At 42.1% G+C, this 19,707-nt stretch overlaps 1 protein-coding gene across 2 annotated transcripts; it reads right to left on the minus strand.

The window, feature by feature from the left end:
* Positions 1 to 5,891: 5,891 nt before the first annotated feature.
* Positions 5,892 to 17,690, minus strand: LOC310855256 (membrane progestin receptor gamma-B-like). Of its 2 annotated transcripts, none has more exons than XM_083760190.1 (8): positions 17,548 to 17,690; positions 16,375 to 16,502; positions 11,994 to 12,199; positions 11,121 to 11,247; positions 10,450 to 10,494; positions 8,398 to 8,494; positions 7,863 to 8,007; positions 5,892 to 7,010 (listed from the first exon to the last, which is right to left on the minus strand). In XM_083760190.1, the coding sequence occupies exons 1-8, from the start codon at positions 17,599 to 17,601 to the stop codon at positions 6,712 to 6,714; spliced, it is 1,101 nt and encodes a 366-aa protein (XP_083616316.1). In that variant the 5' UTR covers positions 17,602 to 17,690; the 3' UTR covers positions 5,892 to 6,711. The 2 variants fall into 2 exon arrangements, with proteins under 2 accessions (XP_083616316.1, XP_083616317.1); XM_083760191.1 differs by having other exon boundaries at positions 16,375 to 16,526; positions 17,548 to 17,657.
* Positions 17,691 to 19,707: the final 2,017 nt, after the last annotated feature.

The raw sequence follows: 19,707 nt of genomic DNA on the forward strand, positions 1-19,707 counted from the left end.
AGGCCTATGGTCGAATATGACATCAAGGCATTTAATAGAAACTCAAGTAGTAAGATGCTAACCCGGTACTCCAGTATCACTTGTGTGGGACAAGTGGGATGGGATGACGGGGTCCCCCCATCCCACTTGTCTCACACAAGCGATACTTCTGTCCCTCAAATGAACAGTTTGTAATTGCAATTTGCAATTTGTTGATAATATGTTATAATATTGTGTTAATTTTGTATGAGCATGCTATGTTAATTGATTAATTTAATACATATGACCACAATGGAAACACTTTTTGTGTTATCCTTTTAGTTCTGATGTCTTACTGTACCACATCACATGTTTACATTTCTCTCTAATAAAGTATTCTAATATTGCAGCATCCCGGGGTTGGACAGGAGAGGGACTTCTCCTCTGGGCATCCACACGTTTATTATTCTGATATTGTGTTGTTATTGAGTCATGGCCTCAAAGAAGCAGAATGAGTTACATACAGTAACATGTGTTGCCATGCCTGGATTTGACTGCCCCCCCCCCCCCCCCCCCCCTCTTCCTTACCAGTGATGTAGTAACTATAAGTTAATTTACTCATAGCCTACATAAGTGCACTTGAGTTCTTTTCCTAATATGCCATAATGTCGAAGTAAATCAGTGTCATACTATTCTGTGGAAAACCTAGAGACTGACATTCAGTAATTGGGTCTTATGATCAAAATAAGAACATTATAATGGCGTGTAAAAAAGGAAATCCAAAATTTGCCACGGAAATGGCAAGTACGGACGTATATTCAACCCTGATAAATGTATTCCCAAATGTATTGAACCCATAATATACAGTAACATAATATACAATATACATACAATGTACATTTCAAACGAAAGCGCAAGTCAATACAGAAACTTATTTGTGGACGAACCATGATTAAGCATTTACGCGTCTTTACAACAGGGTCCACCTTTTTCAATTCATCAGAACATTTAGAGACGTAAGTTTTTAAAAACAAAAAAACAAACAAACAGGAAATCATCATATTAACAAAGTAAAAAAGGGAAAAACATGTAGGCCAGACACTGCCCCCGCTGCCCCCACCCTTCTCCATATATGGAGCTGACCTGTGACATTCCATATATTGATCTGACCTCATCAAACCCCCCATGCCAAACCCCCCATGCCTCGCCCAGCAGTCTGCTGTCACCCAGGCGGATATGTTGATCTGACCCCCCATTCCAAAGTGCCAGCGCTCGCCCAGCAGTCTGCTGTTACCCAGGCGTACTTGTGTGCAAGGCGCAAGTTGGCACCTCGACAGAGTGCATTTCTAGTTATAAAGTTTTCATTCAATCATTCAATTCTAGGCTACAACTAGTGACAACAATGAACAAGGGAATCAGAACAATACATACAGTATGTACCAGATTACAGAACTGATAAAATAAAGCAACAAAAGCAGATATTACATCACATAATCAAAATGTAAGTAACATGCGACCTACAGTTGTAGATTTAAGTCATATGTATCCTACGAAACAATGTGTATCAACAAATTACCTAAAAACTTCATTGTAAGTTCCTTCAACGTGTTTTCCCAGTTAGTGGCCTCCAGAAATAATATAAATTCAAATGTTCAATTCAAAGGAGCTTTATTGTCATGATAACACTTGCATTGGCGATTTAAACGTATGTTTAAACATACATTTAAATTGCCAAATAAAATGTAAAAATACAACAAGTAAGACGCGCAAACGCGGGAAGCGAACGCAGCTCGTGTGTGTGTGGTTGTGTGTGTGTGTGTGTGTGTGTGTGTGTGTGTGTGTGTGTTTGTGTGTGCTACAGCTGCGCCCTGTGTGTGTGTGTGTGTGCTACAGCTGCGCCCTCTGGTGGCGGGCGGGTGGTGTCACAGCGGGACAGACACACAGACATGAGCAGCAGGGTCTCATAGTAAGTGGCTCACTGCGTTCGCAATAAAACAGTTGAAAATAGGGAAATTAGATACAGTTGGAGGGGGTAGAGCATTGTGTAAACAGAGCTAAGTCACATTACATCATTATATACATGTTATACATATATACAGGGTATAAAGCTTTTTGAAACAAATAGCAGCAATCTTTTGCAGTCACTTTGGGACAAATAGCAGCTTTTTCCCCTCTCAAAACTATTTAAAGAATATCAAAGCCAAAGAATACCAAACCAACAAACCATAATGGTTTGTTGGTTTGGTTTCTTGAAGATGGTGACATCTGTCACCTGAACCCCGGCATTATTCTGGGGAGAACTTTGGCCCCAAAATAGATTGGCGAAGAGATATTGTGTAGTATAAATGGAGAAATACAGTCCAAGTCCAAGGACAGTTGCAACCCCAGGTCTGTTTTTATTATAGTAGGCCTAAGTGTTTAAAGCTGGCAATCTACTTATAGAACTAGGAAAACAGACACACGTCTCTGACATGTCGCTACAAATAAATGAGATGCATGCCAGGATTGGACTTAAAAATCACACCCGTGTGAACTGCGTGGTGAAACTCTGTGTGGGGGTCTCCGGTGGGTCCCCGGAACTTCCAGACCCACAGGAACGTGCCCAGGTTGCCAGCCTGGTTCCGGCGAGCCGCCCGCGTCCGAAATGGTCGAGAAATGACAGAGTTACTGTGTGGGGGAATTAGCATTTAGCAAACACCTATCTCTCTCTCTCTCTCTCTCTCTCTCTCTCTCTCTCTCTCTCTCTCCCTGTAATTAGAAGGCAACAGTGCAACACTATCTCTCTCTCTGTTTCTAGCACAACAGTGCCACTTTAGCCCCTACTGGTACTCTAACATTGTGACATAGGGACATAGGTTAGGACATAGGGACATTGCTGTTCTTTGGAGTGATTGCACCACTCAAAAACAGGGGCATTCTTTTAAAACAAAACCAAACAATGTAGGCTACTTTACACCAGATGGCGCTGGCAACAACCTGTTCCACATCTGGGGATGGAGGAAGCTCCTAGAACGGAACCATTCACATTTTTGTGAAAAGGGGCATAAAAACAATTCTGGTCATTAAAAAAACAGGAGGAGCATTAGAAAAGGGGATATATATATATATATATATATATATATATATATATATATATATATATATATATTAATGGCCTTCCCCTTTATATATTATATTATATTTAAAAAACAGAATTATAAGTCCCATGCAGCATGCAGCTACTTTGACATAGGAAGTGTAATGTACAATCATTTTGAATGTAGGCAACGCATGATACGCATCTACTTAATAATATAAGTATTGCAATAGTCAATAGGATATACAGTGAATATCAGCAGTGGATATGAGCATGAGAAAATGAGATGAAAGTAGTAAATGGTACATATCAGATACAGGTGATGGTATTCCTGCTGGGCATTGCTGCCTGACGCACCTCCTCCAGTGCCTTTTGAACAGGTGTGCTGTGACACCTCACTGAACACCTTTGTGGGCCTAAACGGTTCATCAGCTGGGGACCACCATTCATCAACGTTTCGCTCCTTTAACCCCAGTACGTCTCATGGTGGCGGAGCGGTGGCAGGGATCTCTCCCTGCCACCCCCTGCTGATGCCCTAGGTGTTTGTCCCCCAACTCTTATGCTTCCTCCTTAGCCACAGCCAGAAGCTGCCTTTCTCCGCCTCCTCAGCCAGCTCTTTCATGGCTTTCCGATGCCCCGCTCCTGTGCATCCAATGTCGCGGAGTAGGCGTCCAGTTGAGGAACCTACGAAGCCCCTACACCCCACTTCCACAGGGCAGATAACAGCTTTCCAGCCAGCCTCCCTGCACTCTGCCGCCAGGTCTGAGTACTTGGCTCGCTTCCGCTCATAAGCAGCCTCCAAACCTCCCTCCCATGGGACAGTGAGTTCGACCAGAAGGACTGTCTTGCAAGCCTCTGACCACATGACTAGGTCTGGCCGCAGCGATGTTTCCACGATCTCCCTGGGGAACTGGAGTTGCTTCCCCAGGTCGACCCTCATGGTCCACTCATTTCCCGGTGAGAGGAGTCTTGCAGTATCTCTCTGGCGGGAGGGTTTGACACCCTCTCCAGCCCTCGCAAACTTGATGGGATGTCTGCCTGGAGCGGAAGGTCTGCTGTTTGCTTCCTTTCTGCATGACTCTGACACCTCTGCCAGCTTTTTCAGAACTTGGTCGTGTCGCCATCTGTAGCGGCCTTGGGACAGCGCTGTCCTGCAGCCCGACAGGATGTGCTGGAGGCTTGCGTTGATGGTGTTGCAAAGGGGACAGGTCTCTTCGGCACCAAACCATTGGTGGATGTTTCGGGGACAAGGCAAGGTGTCATATGTTGCTCTGATCAGGAAGCTGAGCCTAGCTTGGGGGATCTTCCACAGGTCAGACCATGACAAGGATCTGTCTGTGAGGCCTTCCCATGACGTCCAACGTCCTTGCTGGCCCTGGGACACCGCTTTGATGTTAAGGCGTTCCTGCTCAGTTCTTGCCACTTCTGCCACCACCATGGCTCTTCGGTCTTTTTTGGAAGCCTTTGACCAGAACAAGGGAGTGTCACCCCTACCGAGGCCTGCTCGACCCTCCTGGACTCTGCCAACCACCTCGCGGTGCTTCAGCCTGCCGATTGCCATGTCGACCTCTTCTTGGGCTTTCCACTTTCTTCCTGTTCTTATCTGGGTGCCCGCTGCTCTCACCAGCTGGTCAGTGGAATCCCTCAGCTCCAGCACCAGCCGAGCCTTCTCTTGCTTGTATCCCATGCTGATGGATCGCAGTGGTAGTTGCAGCGTGTTCCTACCAAAGAGGCCTACGTCTGAAAAGCATCTTGGTAGACCCAGCCACTTCCTGATGAACGAGTTAGCCACCCCGTCCATCTTGCTTACCACTGAGGAGGGGATTTCGCTCATCTTCAGTGGCCACATCACCCTTTGGTACAGTATGAACTGGTAACACCATACTTTGTACTTCCCAGGGAGTTGGCTTTGATTGATCTTAGCCAGGCCATCTGCGAGCTGCTTCCTCACTGTCTCCCCCATCTGCCTGTCAGAGAGCTCAGCTGTGTAGATACGACCCAGGCTACGAACAGGTTGATCTGCCAGCAATGGGATATTCTCACCGCCTGCGACAAAGATGGTGCTTCTGACTCCTTTCCTGATAGACAGACTGCGTGATTTGGGGGGTTTGATCTTCATCCTCGCCCAGCCCACAAGCTCGTCTATCCTCTTCAGCAGTCTTGTTGTGCATGCTGCTGTCTGGAGTATGGTGGTGATATCGTCCATGTAGCCTCTCACTGCTGGTAGCCTTTGACCTGAAGGCAGTTTCACTCCTCCGACCATCTGCCTAGCCCCTATGAGGATGATCTCAAAGGCTGCGACAAACAAGATGGGCGAGATTGAGCAACCCATGGCAATGCCTACTTCCAGCTGTTGCCAGCCTGTTGTAAAGTTTATATAGCGCCTTTATCCAAAGCGCTTTACATAGATTGTGCATTAGCAGCATTACATTCACCCATTCACACACACATTCATACACCGATGGCGAAGGAAACCATGCACCAACCTGCACATTGGGAGTAATTAGGGTTCAGAGTCTTGCTCAAGGACACTTCGACACTAATTCTGGGGGAGCCCTGGATCAATAGGAACCTTGCGATTCCCTTCCGGCCGCTCTACCGGCCACTCTACCACTGAGCCACTGCTGCTCAGTGTAAAATGTGTACCGTTATGTACAATCTATCAACACAATCTATCCTGAATATGAAAATGAATTAAAAGAAAGTCTCAACAGTTATCAGTAGTGGTGGAAAGTAACTACATTTACTCAAGTACTGTACTATAGTAACATTGTGAGGTACTTTGACTTTACTGAAGACTGGAGTATTTCCAATTTCCAATTATTTCACTTCTACTCCATTACATCCAAATTTGTACTTTTCCAATATGTTTATTTGAAAACTTTAGTTATTACTAGTTACTTTGTAGATTTAGATTATTATTACAAAACATACATTAAACCACTTGATTTTGGCCTTTTGAAAATAGCAGCTGATTACTTTTACTTTTGGTACTTTTCATTTTGATGCCAATACTTTTGTACATTATTTCAGGGCTTTTACTTGTAACAGAGTATTTCTATATTGCAGTATTGATATTGTGAATTGTGAGTACTTTTTCCACCACTGCTTAACAGGCATTTGTCAAGGTTCTCTAGTGTAGTTCCAGAGAACACGATAATCTGATCTCATCCCTATAATGCTTCCTCACATCTGCATTCTTGTAGTTATGTATACTAAAAGCTCGACCATGCCGCTCGATCGATCCGGTCTTGCACTACTGCCAAGGGGAGAAAGATTTTAATAAATAAATAAATAATAATAATAATAATAAAAAAGGTGTAACGCAAAAACCTGTGGCCTGTAGAATGATGTTACCATAGGTGCCCAACTGCCCATCGCTGTTTGATGACATTGCGTAGAGTGAGTGGTCCTAAAGAATAATGTGTTTTATATTGACTGTACAATATGTGAAGACATTGAGGGTGAGATAATAATCTTAGAACCTTGGCAGAGTACTTATGAATAGTCTGTGGAAGTGTGGAGGCAAGTGGAGTGCTGGTAAGTGTCGGCCCTAGCAACCATGAGACACCACGTCAACCCTATAGGGCCAGTGCATATAGGTAAGTTTCACTCAGAACGGGTTATTCTGGTTGACATTTTCCTGCCTACCAGTTGGCAGTAGGCCTAGTGGGATTTTAGTAGCAGGCACAGGCCGCACAGCTCGTTGTCACGGCTGTCTTCTGGCCTTTCCTGTGACTTGTTTCTTCCCGGCTGACCGCCTCCGGAGCCCAGAGGAGAGGCAGGGAGAACAGCATGATGATGGCCAGATTCAGCAACAACGACAACAATATTACCACCAGTGTGTTGGCGAAGTTCACGGGCAGCGAGTGTGCGAGGAGCCAGGTGCGTCGTGTGGCCATGTCCAGCTCGATGGCCTTCATCTGGAAATGAGTCCCCATGATACCACACACATGGAACAGTTGATGGCTGTGACCTGCAGGGGGCAGAAAAGCAACGTAGTTGAATGTAAAGGACACTGGTTTTCAACATTTAATTTACTCAAGTAGTGTACTGTACTGTACTACTTTTTTTCTCTCTTACTTCTACTCCACTAGATATTGTACTTGTACTTTTACTCCACTGCAATTATTTGAAAACGTAGTTACTTGTAGTTTTTGATTATTATTACAAAACAAAGTAACCACTTCAGCCCTATGTACATTTCAGCCATTTCAAAATAGCAGCTCTACAAGCTCACAATATTGTAGATCTGCTATTTTCCTTCTTTTTAATACATTATATAGTTGGACATTTTTGCATAATGCTAAATTAGTAGACTGCCAAACACATACAGTAAAAGAGCTAGCCCTAAATTACCATTACATGTCTGTAATGCCGAGATGGTACAAATGGAAACAAATTGACCTGTTCCATTTGTACACTCTCAGAGTTATGGGGTCCTTGAAAAAAAGAAAGAAAGAAAAACATAATTGAGAACCACTGTCCTAGTGGATTCATAATGTGCCATAGTGTCATAGTAAATCAGTGTCATACATATTCTGAAGAAAACATGGATATTATAATGGACAAGGACAAGTCTTGCCACGGATACATTTGTCTGTGTACGGACATATTCAAAGTCAAAGTCGTATGATTTGTCACACACGTTACCACAGTAAAATTTGTTCTCCGCATTTGACCCATGCATCTCTTGGAGCGGTGAGCCTCAGCCAAGGAGCGGTGAGCTGCAGCCGTGCCACGCTCAGGAATTAATTGATTAGTTGATTTGATATTGATGAGATGCTCATAAAATATATACTATTGTTTAATAACAGTTCTCACTTACCTATGTAGTCAAAGCTACCAGGGGCCAGCCGCTCAGGTAGGTGTGTAGCAAACAGAAAGCTGGTGAGGAAGGCCAGGGAAATGTGGTAGCAATGCTGCATGTTGCTGTCAGTGTCTGTGCAGCCCTCACCCACACACATGAAGACCTGCCAAAACAGACACGCATTGTGAGCTTGTAGATTTGCTATTTTCAGCATGGAACCAATTACCAAGTGTAAAATCTGCCATTACGACACCATCAAGGCACCGCCAACATACATTTTTGTCGTCAAAATCAACTGTAAATTTAGTCGACTAAAATCTTATGATATTTAGTCAACCAAAACATTTCAGATGACTAAAATATGACTATAACTATATAATATTTGCTGTCAAAATTAACACTGCTTATTGCATGCCAAAACAATGCAATGGCACACACACACACACACACACACACACACACGTGTACACACACAAACAATGGAGGGAGGTAGAGGGGCATCATGCCTCTATAGAGATCTGTGCTCCACCCATCGTAGTAGTGGTGGTCTTACCCGATAGAACAGAGGAATGCTGTCAAACAGGTAGGGGTAAGCAAACGCCACAACGCGGAGAGCCTTTCCAAACTTTGGACTCTGGCACTCTGGGAATCTGTTATATAACAAAAGGAACTATTATCCTCCACAGATATAGTATAAAATGCTCATCTCAGAATCTAACCAAAGAAATGATACACAAACCAAACTAACTCAAACAATGCTGGTTAAGTGTCTCTGGCATTGTCAAAGTATTTCTGTGACATACATTTGTGAAATTTTGGGTTCCTTTCCTTTGATTTTGATCTAAAAACCTAAATCGATTTCGTCACACATGGTACAGTTCTCGTTTATTATCGTGCTCAGATTCATACTCAGAATGTACTGATACAGTTTGTGTTTGTTGTTATAAATTTGTAGCCAATTATCTCACATCTTCTGTCAGTGGTGCACAACCTTTTCAGGCCGCCACCCCCCAAAATAATCATATTTGAACTGGGGACCCCACCAAAATATTCATATTTGAACTGCAGGGGACCCCACCAAAATAATCATATTTGAACTGCAGGGGACCCCACCAAAATAATCATATTTGAACTGGGGACCCTCACCCCACCAAAATGATCATTATATTGAACTGGGGACCCCACCAAAATAATCATTATATTGAACTGGGGACCCCACCAAAATAATCATTATATTGAACTGGGGACCGACCCACGCTGACAAGCACTTGGAATTGTAGGAGTTGAGGCATTACATTAAGCCTATTTTCTAAATGTTTGCCTCTTTCTTATATTATTTGAAAATTTGACCAATGTTTTTATAGTATAGTTTGTTGATTACTTTTGAGACATTTTCATTTCTTTAATTTTTTTTATGTATTAAAAATATTAAATTAAATTAACTATTTACCTTAAATGTACTGTCATCTGGGACCCCCCCAATAACATGAGGGGAAGATCCCGACCCCACAGGTTGAGAACCACTGTTCTAAGTGAGCCAACATGTGTCTTATTCTTATTGTTGCTCATAACAAGATGGCGTTATCATCACTCTGAGAATCACACAACCAGTTCTAGGAATCTGTGACGCACAACATTTTCAAACACAGCCAGACACTTCTATTATTATTATCAACAGATTAGCTTGATGAAAACATGATTTACAGTTCTCCAATTGATATAGTTCATATAGGTTGCTACTGTATATAATCTATCATATATTTACTGTTCTCCATTTCAGTCCTTAGATAAAATATGCCCAGCTGAAACCACCCGAAAGTTCATTATGTTCTTTCTAGGGTGGGTCTCTTTGTTCAAGGTTGGGTGAGATCCACTCCACTGACAAGCAAGTTGCTCAATTGTTGAACAAAGAATAAATCCTTATTTAATGAAATACAAGATAAATTCTATGTGCAATCACGTAAGAGGATGGATAAGGGCTATTTTTCAGTACAACTGTCTGTGTTGCTCAGCGAATATGGTGATAATATATGTGTGTGATAGTATATCTGTTTTCTTCAACATTTCTTAGTAGTACAACTATTCCAAGCAACTGGAGAAACAATGTTGGGACCAGTGTTTTATTTTTGTATTTTTTTTACAGCAAATTTAGATTTAGTTTGAGTCATAGTCATATTTTAGTCATTTGTATGTTTTAGTATTAGTCTAGTTTTAGACAGCTACATGTAAGATTTTAGTCAACTAAAGCTACAGTTGATTTTGTCGACTAAAATGTACTTTGGGCAGCGATGCCTTGATGGTGTCGTAATGGCTGATTTTACACTTGGTTACATGCTGAAAATAGCCGATTTGCAAGCTCATAGTGAATGACTTGTAGATCTGCTGCTTTCAGAGCGCAGCTCCCCACCTGAATGCAACCAACATGAAATGACTAGTTCTTCTCTTAGTTTTAGTCTACCGGTAGTTTTTATTTGTTGACAAAATTATCAGTATATTTAGTCTTAGTTTTAGTCGCATAGTTTTTGTTTTGTTTGTTTTCATCAGTGAAAAAATGTAGTTTTTCGTGACAGTGGTTGAAACGAACAGAAGGGTGAAGGGCCTTTACCTTTTGACGATGAAATGGTCATATTGTAGGAATGGTAAGCCTAGCCTTAACAGAGACAGATGGGAGGAAAAGTTATTAAAGCATCATCAAACGTTACCAAAACAATAACAAAGTACATGCAAGAGATGACGCACATTGTGCAGTGGTGGGAAAAGTACTCACAGTTTTTAACAGTATCAGTATTGATAGTATAAAAGTATCAATATAATGCAATGTAGAAATACTCTGTTACAAGTAAAAGGCCGGTATTCAAAATTATTGCATAAGTATTGTTATAAAAATATTTTGTGTGTCGCATCGATCTTGTAGATCGGCTATTTTCAAATGACCGGAATGTAGGGCTGAAGTGGGTAATGTTTGTTTTGTGTATGTTTTCATAATACGGTAATAATCAAAATCTACAAACTTTTCAAATAATTATAGTGGAGTAGAGATATAATATTTGCCTCTGAGATGTATTGAGGAGTAGAAGTAGAAGTACTGACAATTAGAAATGCTCCAATAAACTAAAAACACCTCAAAATTGTACTTAAAGGAGTATTTCGCCCACATTTCATTGTTTCTGTCACATTCCTTAGCCAATAATTTGATAATTTGTTCCCTATGGAGACACAAATAGTGTTCCATAGTGAACCAGTGCTGGTGTGAAATAGACAGAGTAGTGTCCGCACCTGGAGCAGCAGGCCATGGCGGTGCAGAGCAGTGTGTTGAGGACCGCTATGGGGACGTAGAGATGGTGGAACGTGCTGTTAAGCCACCTGTCAGGGAAGACGTACGCTGAGTAGACAACCGCTGACCCTGAGCATGACAAGGAATTCACAAACCTTTAGATTGTGGAAGAGATATGGTGGTTTCAAATATGTTTGTATGTCTGTGCGTGTACACTGTACACTGTACACTGTACACACACACACACACGTCACACACACACACACACACACACACACACACACACACACACACACACACACACACACACACACACACACACACACACACACACACACACACACACACACACACACACACACACACACACACACACAAGCGTACAGCATAGCACATTATTAAGGTTCATGCATAATTGCATACCTTGCTGTATTATGGGCCACATCATGGCTGGTTCGGTAAGGCTTAATCATACTGTCACACTATAAGTCCCTGTCATAGCTTTGGTTTTCTGTTTGACAAAAGCTCTGGCATACGTGGCTGGTTAAGACTCACTCCTGGCTCCGGCATACGTGGCTGGTTAAGACTCACTCCTGGCTCCGGCATACGTGGCTGGTTAAGACTCACTCTTGGCTATGTGGCCGGCTAAGATCGACTCACCCATGGCTTCCACGTTAGGGTTTGGGGTGTCATACCTGTGCCTGTCGGACTGTTGGGACGTCGGACCAAAGATATGCACCCGCACATACATACGTATGTAAGCTAACATAGCAGGCTGTAGTGTGCTGAAGCCTGCACATACGAACGTATGTAAGGTAACATAGTAGCAGGCTGTAGTGTGCTGAACACTGCACATGCATACAGTACGTACATACCCAGACTGTAGAAACTGAGGGCGCCGTAATCGAAGAAGAAGCAGATGTGTCGTGCACGTGGTGACATGGTGCTGAAGGTGTGGGCACAGCTGGAGGCCAGCGGGTACGTGCAACACGCCAGGAGGAACACCAAGAAGGGCCAGGTGAAAGAGTCCTGCCACGCAGTCTGCATCAGTACCACCGTTAGCAGCTTCCATAGGAAGTACCTGAGAGGAAATATAAGCAACATCTGTATGAAAGTAATAATCTATATTTATAATATAGATTATTACTTTATTAAACAAACATAATATAGATTCTATATGTTTGTTTACCCAGGGTATCATACAGATACCCTGGGTAAACAAACATATAGGCTATTACTTTCATGTTATGACTCAATCAGAAATGTATATAATTTGTTGCACGTCAAATGGCAAAAATTATTAATTTAAATCGACAAAATCATCCATAGATTTAGTCGACTAAAAGTAGACCAAAACATTTCAGACTAAAATATGGCTAAGACTAAATTAAAATGTACTCAAAATTAACACTGGATGGTAGGCTGCATATAGTGTTTTGCGTGTGCAAATAACAACTATCAGATGTTATCTGTTGTTAGCTCAGGCCTACCAGGTGTGTATGCATATAATGGACAGTGTTTCCATAACTCAGCGCGCCTCATTAACAAAGCGACCGTAATGTGTGAGTTTCCCCATCGTAGTAGACTAATTGAGGCAACACATCAGAGAATGTTAAGCAGAGACTAGCTCATTAGTGTCTGCAGGCATACAATTCCACACCTGCAGGTCCCAGGACACACACACCCTCACGCATACACATTCACCTACACACCCTGATTCTCACGCACACACACACCCTCTCCCTGGGACTGTTCAGTCAAAACAAACATCATCTCAGTGGGGACTCTGGGGAGGACTGACTGAGGGATCACTAACCTGACACTAACTAACACACTCCCCATTCTCAGAAACAAGCGGTAAGAAGAATGCAGTCTTTCGAGGGAACTTACATAAAGTACATATCTATCAGAATGAAACACGCAATTATGGAATTATGAATGATGGGTGTGCTCTGTTGAGACAGTGTCACAGTGTTTATCTCTCAACACAACAGAACCCCCCCCACACACACAAACACATGCGAGCATACTCACGCTCGCACGCACGCACAGTTTCTTTGTCTCAATCACAGTCTATAATTGTCTCAATCTCTATTCAACCTTTTATCTACTTTATCAATAACTTAATTTAATTCTAAAAGGTTGAAATGCGTAATTGTTGTTTTGTAACCAAGTATACTCCCTCTTTTAGCCTGAAGTTCTGAGTCCATTTAACCCCTTAGGTCAGTGGTGGGCAACTGGTGGCCCGGGGGCCACATGCGGCCCCCACATTCACTCAATGCGGCCCGCAGGTTAATATCAGAATACTGATATAGTATTGATTTCAGCTGTTGCAATTCCAAACCCACTTTAATTACTTCATGACTAGTATTAAATGACTAATGACTAGTATCAAAATGTTATTGTCTTTTTATGTCCAATGTAGTTATGTTCACAGTGCATAAAGTTAACATAACTATAACTAAATGCATTTGAAATGCAATAAAAAGGTTACTTTTCAGGATTCCAATTCAAAAATAGCAAAAAAATATTCAGGTTTTCAATTCAATATAGCAAAAAATAGCTCAAAACGCGTTGCATTGAGACACGTTGAGCTTGTAGATCGGCTATTTTTGCTACGACAGTAATATGCAATGTGGCCCTCTGTAGTTAATGTGGAAATATAGTGGCCCTCTCCATCGTCAAAGTTGCCCACCCCTGCCTTAGGTTATGAATGATTTCTGACCTCAGACCAGAGTAAAGTGAGCCGTAACGAATGGTTCAATGAGTATGTGTTGTAATACTAGAGAGCTTTTAGTCCTGAGGGCTTGTTGTTGCACACAAGAGGCCTCAGAACAAAGCATGTGAATCTATAGACGAATCCATGGAGCAGTGCCCTGTACGTCAGGTGTAGCTAATCCATGGAGCAGTGCCCTGTAGGTCAGGTGTAGCTAATCCATGGAGCAGTGCCCTGTACGTCAGGTGTAGCTAATCCATGGAGCAGTGCCCTGTAGGTCAGGTGTAGCTAATCCATGGAGCAGTGCCCTTTAGGTCAGGTGTAGCTAATCCATGGAGCAGTGCCCTTTAGGTCAGGTGTAGCTAATCCATGGAGCAGTGCCCTTTAGGTCAGGTGTAGCTAATCCATGGAGCAGTGCCCTGTAGGTCAGGTGTAGCTAATCCATGGAGCAGTGCCCTGTAGGTCAGGTGTAGCTAATCCATGGAGCAGTGCCCTGTAGGTCAGGTGTAGCTAATCCATGGAGCAGTGCCCTGTAGGTCAGGTGTAGCTAATCCATGGAGCAGTGCCCTGTACGTCAGGTGTAGCTAATCCATGGAGCAGTGCCCTGTAGGTCAGGTGTAGCTAATCCATGGAGCAGTGCCCTGTAGGTCAGGTGTAGCTAATCCATGTAGCAGTGCCCTGTAGGTCAGGTGTAGCTAATCCATGGAGCAGTGCCCTGTACGTCAGGTGTAGCTAATCCATGGAGCAGTGCCCTGTAGGTCAGGTGTAGCTAATCCATGGAGCAGTGCCCTGTAGGTCAGGTGTAGCTAATCCATGGAGCAGTGCCCTGTAGGTCAGGTGTAGCTAATCGAGGCCTAGCTGAGGTGTGCTTAATGGTATGTGCAGTTATGGCTGTGCCCAGCCCCACAGCACCCTTCTGTGGATTTATCTATAGGAGATCTACACATTTAGTCCCCCTGGGTGTTGTGCTCTCATTCCAAACAAATCATGAAAGTGTGCTTAAGGATGTAAACAAATTTATAAAAAAAACCTCTTAATAATAAAATAATGCATTTTTGTGCAACAACCACCGTTATATAATGAACTATGATAATCAGACTAATGAATTTAGTCCATTGAATTAAAAATAATCAATATTAAAATTATTAATAATATTCTTATTTAAAATATATATTTTGTAATGTTGATTCATTGACACAAATTACATTCAACCTGAAGGTTGAAGTAAGATTGTTTGACCATAATATGATCATTCATCACAGTGACTATTAATAGAAATACCACAAGCTCAATGATGTTGACTCATATACATTATAATCACATATCACCTGCAAATTATTATTATTAATATATGCATGATCTCCTGCTCTGAGGATGTGCAGAGAGGTGGATATGAGAAACTGGTTCATTCACATGCCAGTGAGGTACGTGCCAGTCTGCCAGAGAACATATGCATCGCTGGAGTCAAGTCAAGGTATGATGAGTTGCTGCCTGAACCCTAATTATGCAAGCTTTTCATGTTTCACAGGTTTCCTCCCACGTGTCGCAGGACAGAGGGATACTCTCCATCAGATACTTAAACAGAGATGTCTGTGAAAACATATGAGATACATATGAGATCACCTGCAGTTCAGAAAGAATCACTACGGAGAACTAGCCCTGGATGGAGTCTACACAAAATCAATGGCACAATAGGTGTCACATGGACGGACCACATCAGAAATGTGGTCCTCTATGAGTCTACGGCAGTGGTTCACAACCTTTTGGAGGCGTGGCAGTGGTTATGGGGTAGAGTGGACGGTAGAGCAACCGGATATCCTAAGAACCGCGATCCCAGAACAAGTGTCAAAGTGTCCCCCCAAATATTTGAACCGGGGAACCCCCAAAAAAATAATATTTGAACTGGGGACCCCCCAAAAGAATCATCTGGGAACTTACTCCCCACCCTGACAAGCACTTTGAATGTATTTCGTTTTTTAGTTCGACTCTGATCCACAGGTATTGTAAAAAATAACCATTTTCACACAGTTTGCCTCTTTCTTATATTATTTGACAGTTTGGCCTATGTTCGAACAGATGTTATAGTAAAGATTGTTGATTTGATGCAGTATGGTCTTCTTTCTTTCTTTTTCTGCTCTATGGGGACCTACCACGGGTCACAGATCCAGTTCAGAGAAAAGGATGTGGCTGGAAGTGCACTGTATCAGGCACCCAGAACAAGTGGCAATCAAACTGACACTCAGGATAAAGCCAAGAAAGGCAAGATGCACAGCAGAGTTAACAACACTGTAGAGCTCTAGACTCTGATGTTAGACAGGAGAGTGTGGAGGTATAGTTAACAACACCGTAGAGCTCTAGACTCTGATGTTAGACAGGAGAGTGTGGAGGTATAGTTAACAACACTGTAGAGCCAGTTGGTGTTGGCCTGACCACACTCATCTAGCAAATATTTAATGTATTATTCTTCTAATGTATTATTCTAATTCTAATCATTTCCCGTCAGCTACGATATGAAATTTAAACATGTGTGACGGACTGACCATGTAGGCAGGAAGTGGGTCCAGATGTTGAGAGTCTCATTGGTCATCTGGAAGAGGCTGAGGATGCAGTCAGTGGCTGAGCTGCAGGGGTGGCGGTACCCAGAGATGATAGAGTCCTCATGGAAGACCTGAGACAAGGTTTAAATTAAACACTAACAGGGTGGTGTTACCCAGAGACGATATTGTCCTCATGGAAGACCTGAGACAAGGTTTAAATTAAACACTAACAGGGTGGTGTTACCCAGAGACGATATTGTCCTCATGGAAGACCTGACTGAGACAAGAACACTCATGTTTAGGTGTCACTGACATGTGAACGACACCGACCTCGACAGAATTAACCACTTAAAACCGTATATGGTTGATGTCCAGTGGTGTAAAGTTACTGTCCTTAAGTAAAAAAAAAAAATGTATTTCAAATATTCTGTACTTTTACTTCTACTCCACTACATCTCAGATGCATTCATTTAGTTTTTACTTGACTCCAATTATTTGAAATCTTTAGTTATAGCCCTAAAACATTTTGCCATTTGATAATAGCCGATCTACAAGTTTTCGCGGCGCATTGTGAACTTGTAGATTGGCTATTTTCAAAAGATTTGTATACATTTGAAAACTTGGGATATTCTGCACAATGAGTACTTACTCAAGTACAGTTTGATTCCAATACCTTTGTACTTTTACTCAAGTACATTTTGAATTCCGGACTTGTACTTGTAACAAGAGTATTTCTACACTTAAGTAAAACCACCATATCAGATCTACAGTACAGGCTCACAACACATCACATTATGAGCTTGTAGATCTTATGCTGGGGTTTAAGTCGTTAAACAGTTATAGTTTTTTTTTAATGGGGTCTTCAGTTTTAGATGCTCAATGCATTTTTATAACTTTATAATTTTTGCCCATCATATCATTAATATCAGGTAGAGGAAAATTATGTATTTCTTTATGACTTATTTTGTATTGATCTGAATTAAAGAAATATCGCAAATAGTATACAGTATTATCAACAACATAATTATAGTTATATCAACAATAGCTTTTCTTATGCTTTGAGAATATATCAGGACAGTGTTTTCTTTCAGTATCCATATTCCTTGATTGATTCACCTCAGAATCAGCATGTTAAATATCAGCATAGATTAGACGTAGTGAATTAGGAGAACTTACTTTGGGCACTTGGTTGATGGTGAGAACGCGTGGTAACCTGATAAGGCTGAGCATTGTGATTCTATTCACAAGGTGTTGCTGGACTTGATTCACCGAAACATGAAGGGAGCTGAACTGAACTGTCTGTCACCTGGTCGGGAGAACCTCTCTGTCTTTATAAGCGTGTTGTTGCCATGCCATTTCAGAAGGTCCCGCCTCTTCTTCTTCAGTTCACCTATCCTCATCCAGCAAGAATATCCAGTCTACCTGGGACACGCCCAACTAGCTCCGGCCCCTCCCATGGCCGCCTGTCTCCCTCTCCTACATATGCTGTTACACAACAAACGCCCACCTTTAAACCGTTACGACCGGGAAAGCATCGGTGTCATTTTAGATTTTAACCACCACCAACCATTATTCAAAAATAGCAGATCTACAAGTGCATAGCTATTTTTGAAAGATTGTGAAAATGTGTGTAAATCTTTGAATATATAGATTTTTTTTGCTTCTGAAGGGGCTCCCTGGAACAAAATATTTTGAGATGGGGGGGGGGGGGGGGGTGTCTGCGGCCAAATACATGTTGAGGGGTCGTTGACATGAAAAGGTTTGAGAACCTGCAGTGACAGAAAAATATGAATGATATTTTTCAGATTTAGAAGACATTTTGTAGATGTGGGTCTAAATGGATTAATTCAAGCCCAGAATTACATTACGCTGGATATTTTACTAGTGTATTTCGAGGCACAACCACACACACACACACACACACACACACACACACACACACACACACACACACACACACACACACACACACACACACACACGATAACCTTTTGCGTTTTCAAGACTAGGAAAGAAGAAAGGCCTCTTTTCAAATGAATGACTCCATTATCCTACAACATGTCTCTGGAGGACAGCCGGTCAAGCAGGTTTCAGCAGAGAGATCTCTTTGCCAAGCCAACACAAACCAACAAACAAATGAAAACAGAGCTGTGATTGCATGACATTAATGATCCGACTGGAGCCACACATATGTCCAATGAAATGCATTGTGCTTCTGTATCAACATTTTCCTCCCAGAAACACTGCAGCTGTGCAGCACGTACTTCCTATAGACTTGAAGTGCGAGTTCTGAATTTCAGCCACAGTGTTCCGTAGATGAGGCTGATGTCAATGTGACGGCCTGGGCGCAGTGCAGGAGAAGGGTGTGGGTTTCTCTGGCTGGCAGAAATGTAAACAGAATCTCTTTCATGCCTCGTTCTCATTCCCTGCATGTTTCAGTGTGTGAGTGATGGTGGCCGTCTGTCACACGCCACACCACGCCACGCCATGCCTCTTTGGCACGTTATCTTGTTAAAGCGGAGAGAAGGCACGTGTGCATGTATGGGCGCTGTCTCGCACACCGCCTTTATTGAGTATTACAAATTTGCAGTACTTTTACTTCTACTCCACTACATATCAGAGGCAAATATTGCACTTTTACTCCACTACAATTATTTTAAAACTGTAGTTACCATCGTAAGTAAAAACACCTCACGTTAGCCATTATCACAAACAGCTCTGTGCATTGGGCCAGCAAATATATTCCACATCACAAAGTTCACCTTGGGACTTCATTTGCATTCATCTGAGTTCCCAGAATTGCATGTATTCTCAGTGGGTGAATCCTACAATCGTTCACCAAAACAACACAATACTGGAGTAATATGTAATCTGTTAATATAATGTATTAAATGTATAGTGATATGTAATGTAATGAATTCTCAGGGGGTGAATCCTGCAGTCAGTAAAAATGTTTTTTTTACTTAAGTAAAAGTATCAATACTGCAATCTAGAAATACTCTGTTACAAGTAAAAGTCTGGAATTTAAAAGTACAAAAGTATTGGTATCAAAATGTACAAAAGTAGAAAGTACTCAGTCTCATTTTACAAGTTTTCTAAAATTGAATAAAGCAGATCTGCAAGCTCATAATGCGTCACATCACTGTGAGCTTGTAGATCGGCTAATGTAGAGTAGACCTATGTTTTCAAGTAAAAAACTAAAGTAACTACCGGTAATGTTTTCAAATAATTGTAGTGGAGTAAAAGTACAATATTTGCCTCTGAGATGTAGCAGAGTAATAGTGCTTGAGTAAATGTACTAGGTTTAGGTTACTTTACACCAGTGGAGGCGAGAGA

Source organism: Protomyctophum parallelum (assembly GCF_964188405.1).
Source record: "Protomyctophum parallelum genome assembly, chromosome: 2".
Taxonomy (NCBI): Eukaryota; Metazoa; Chordata; class Actinopteri; order Myctophiformes; family Myctophidae; genus Protomyctophum; species Protomyctophum parallelum.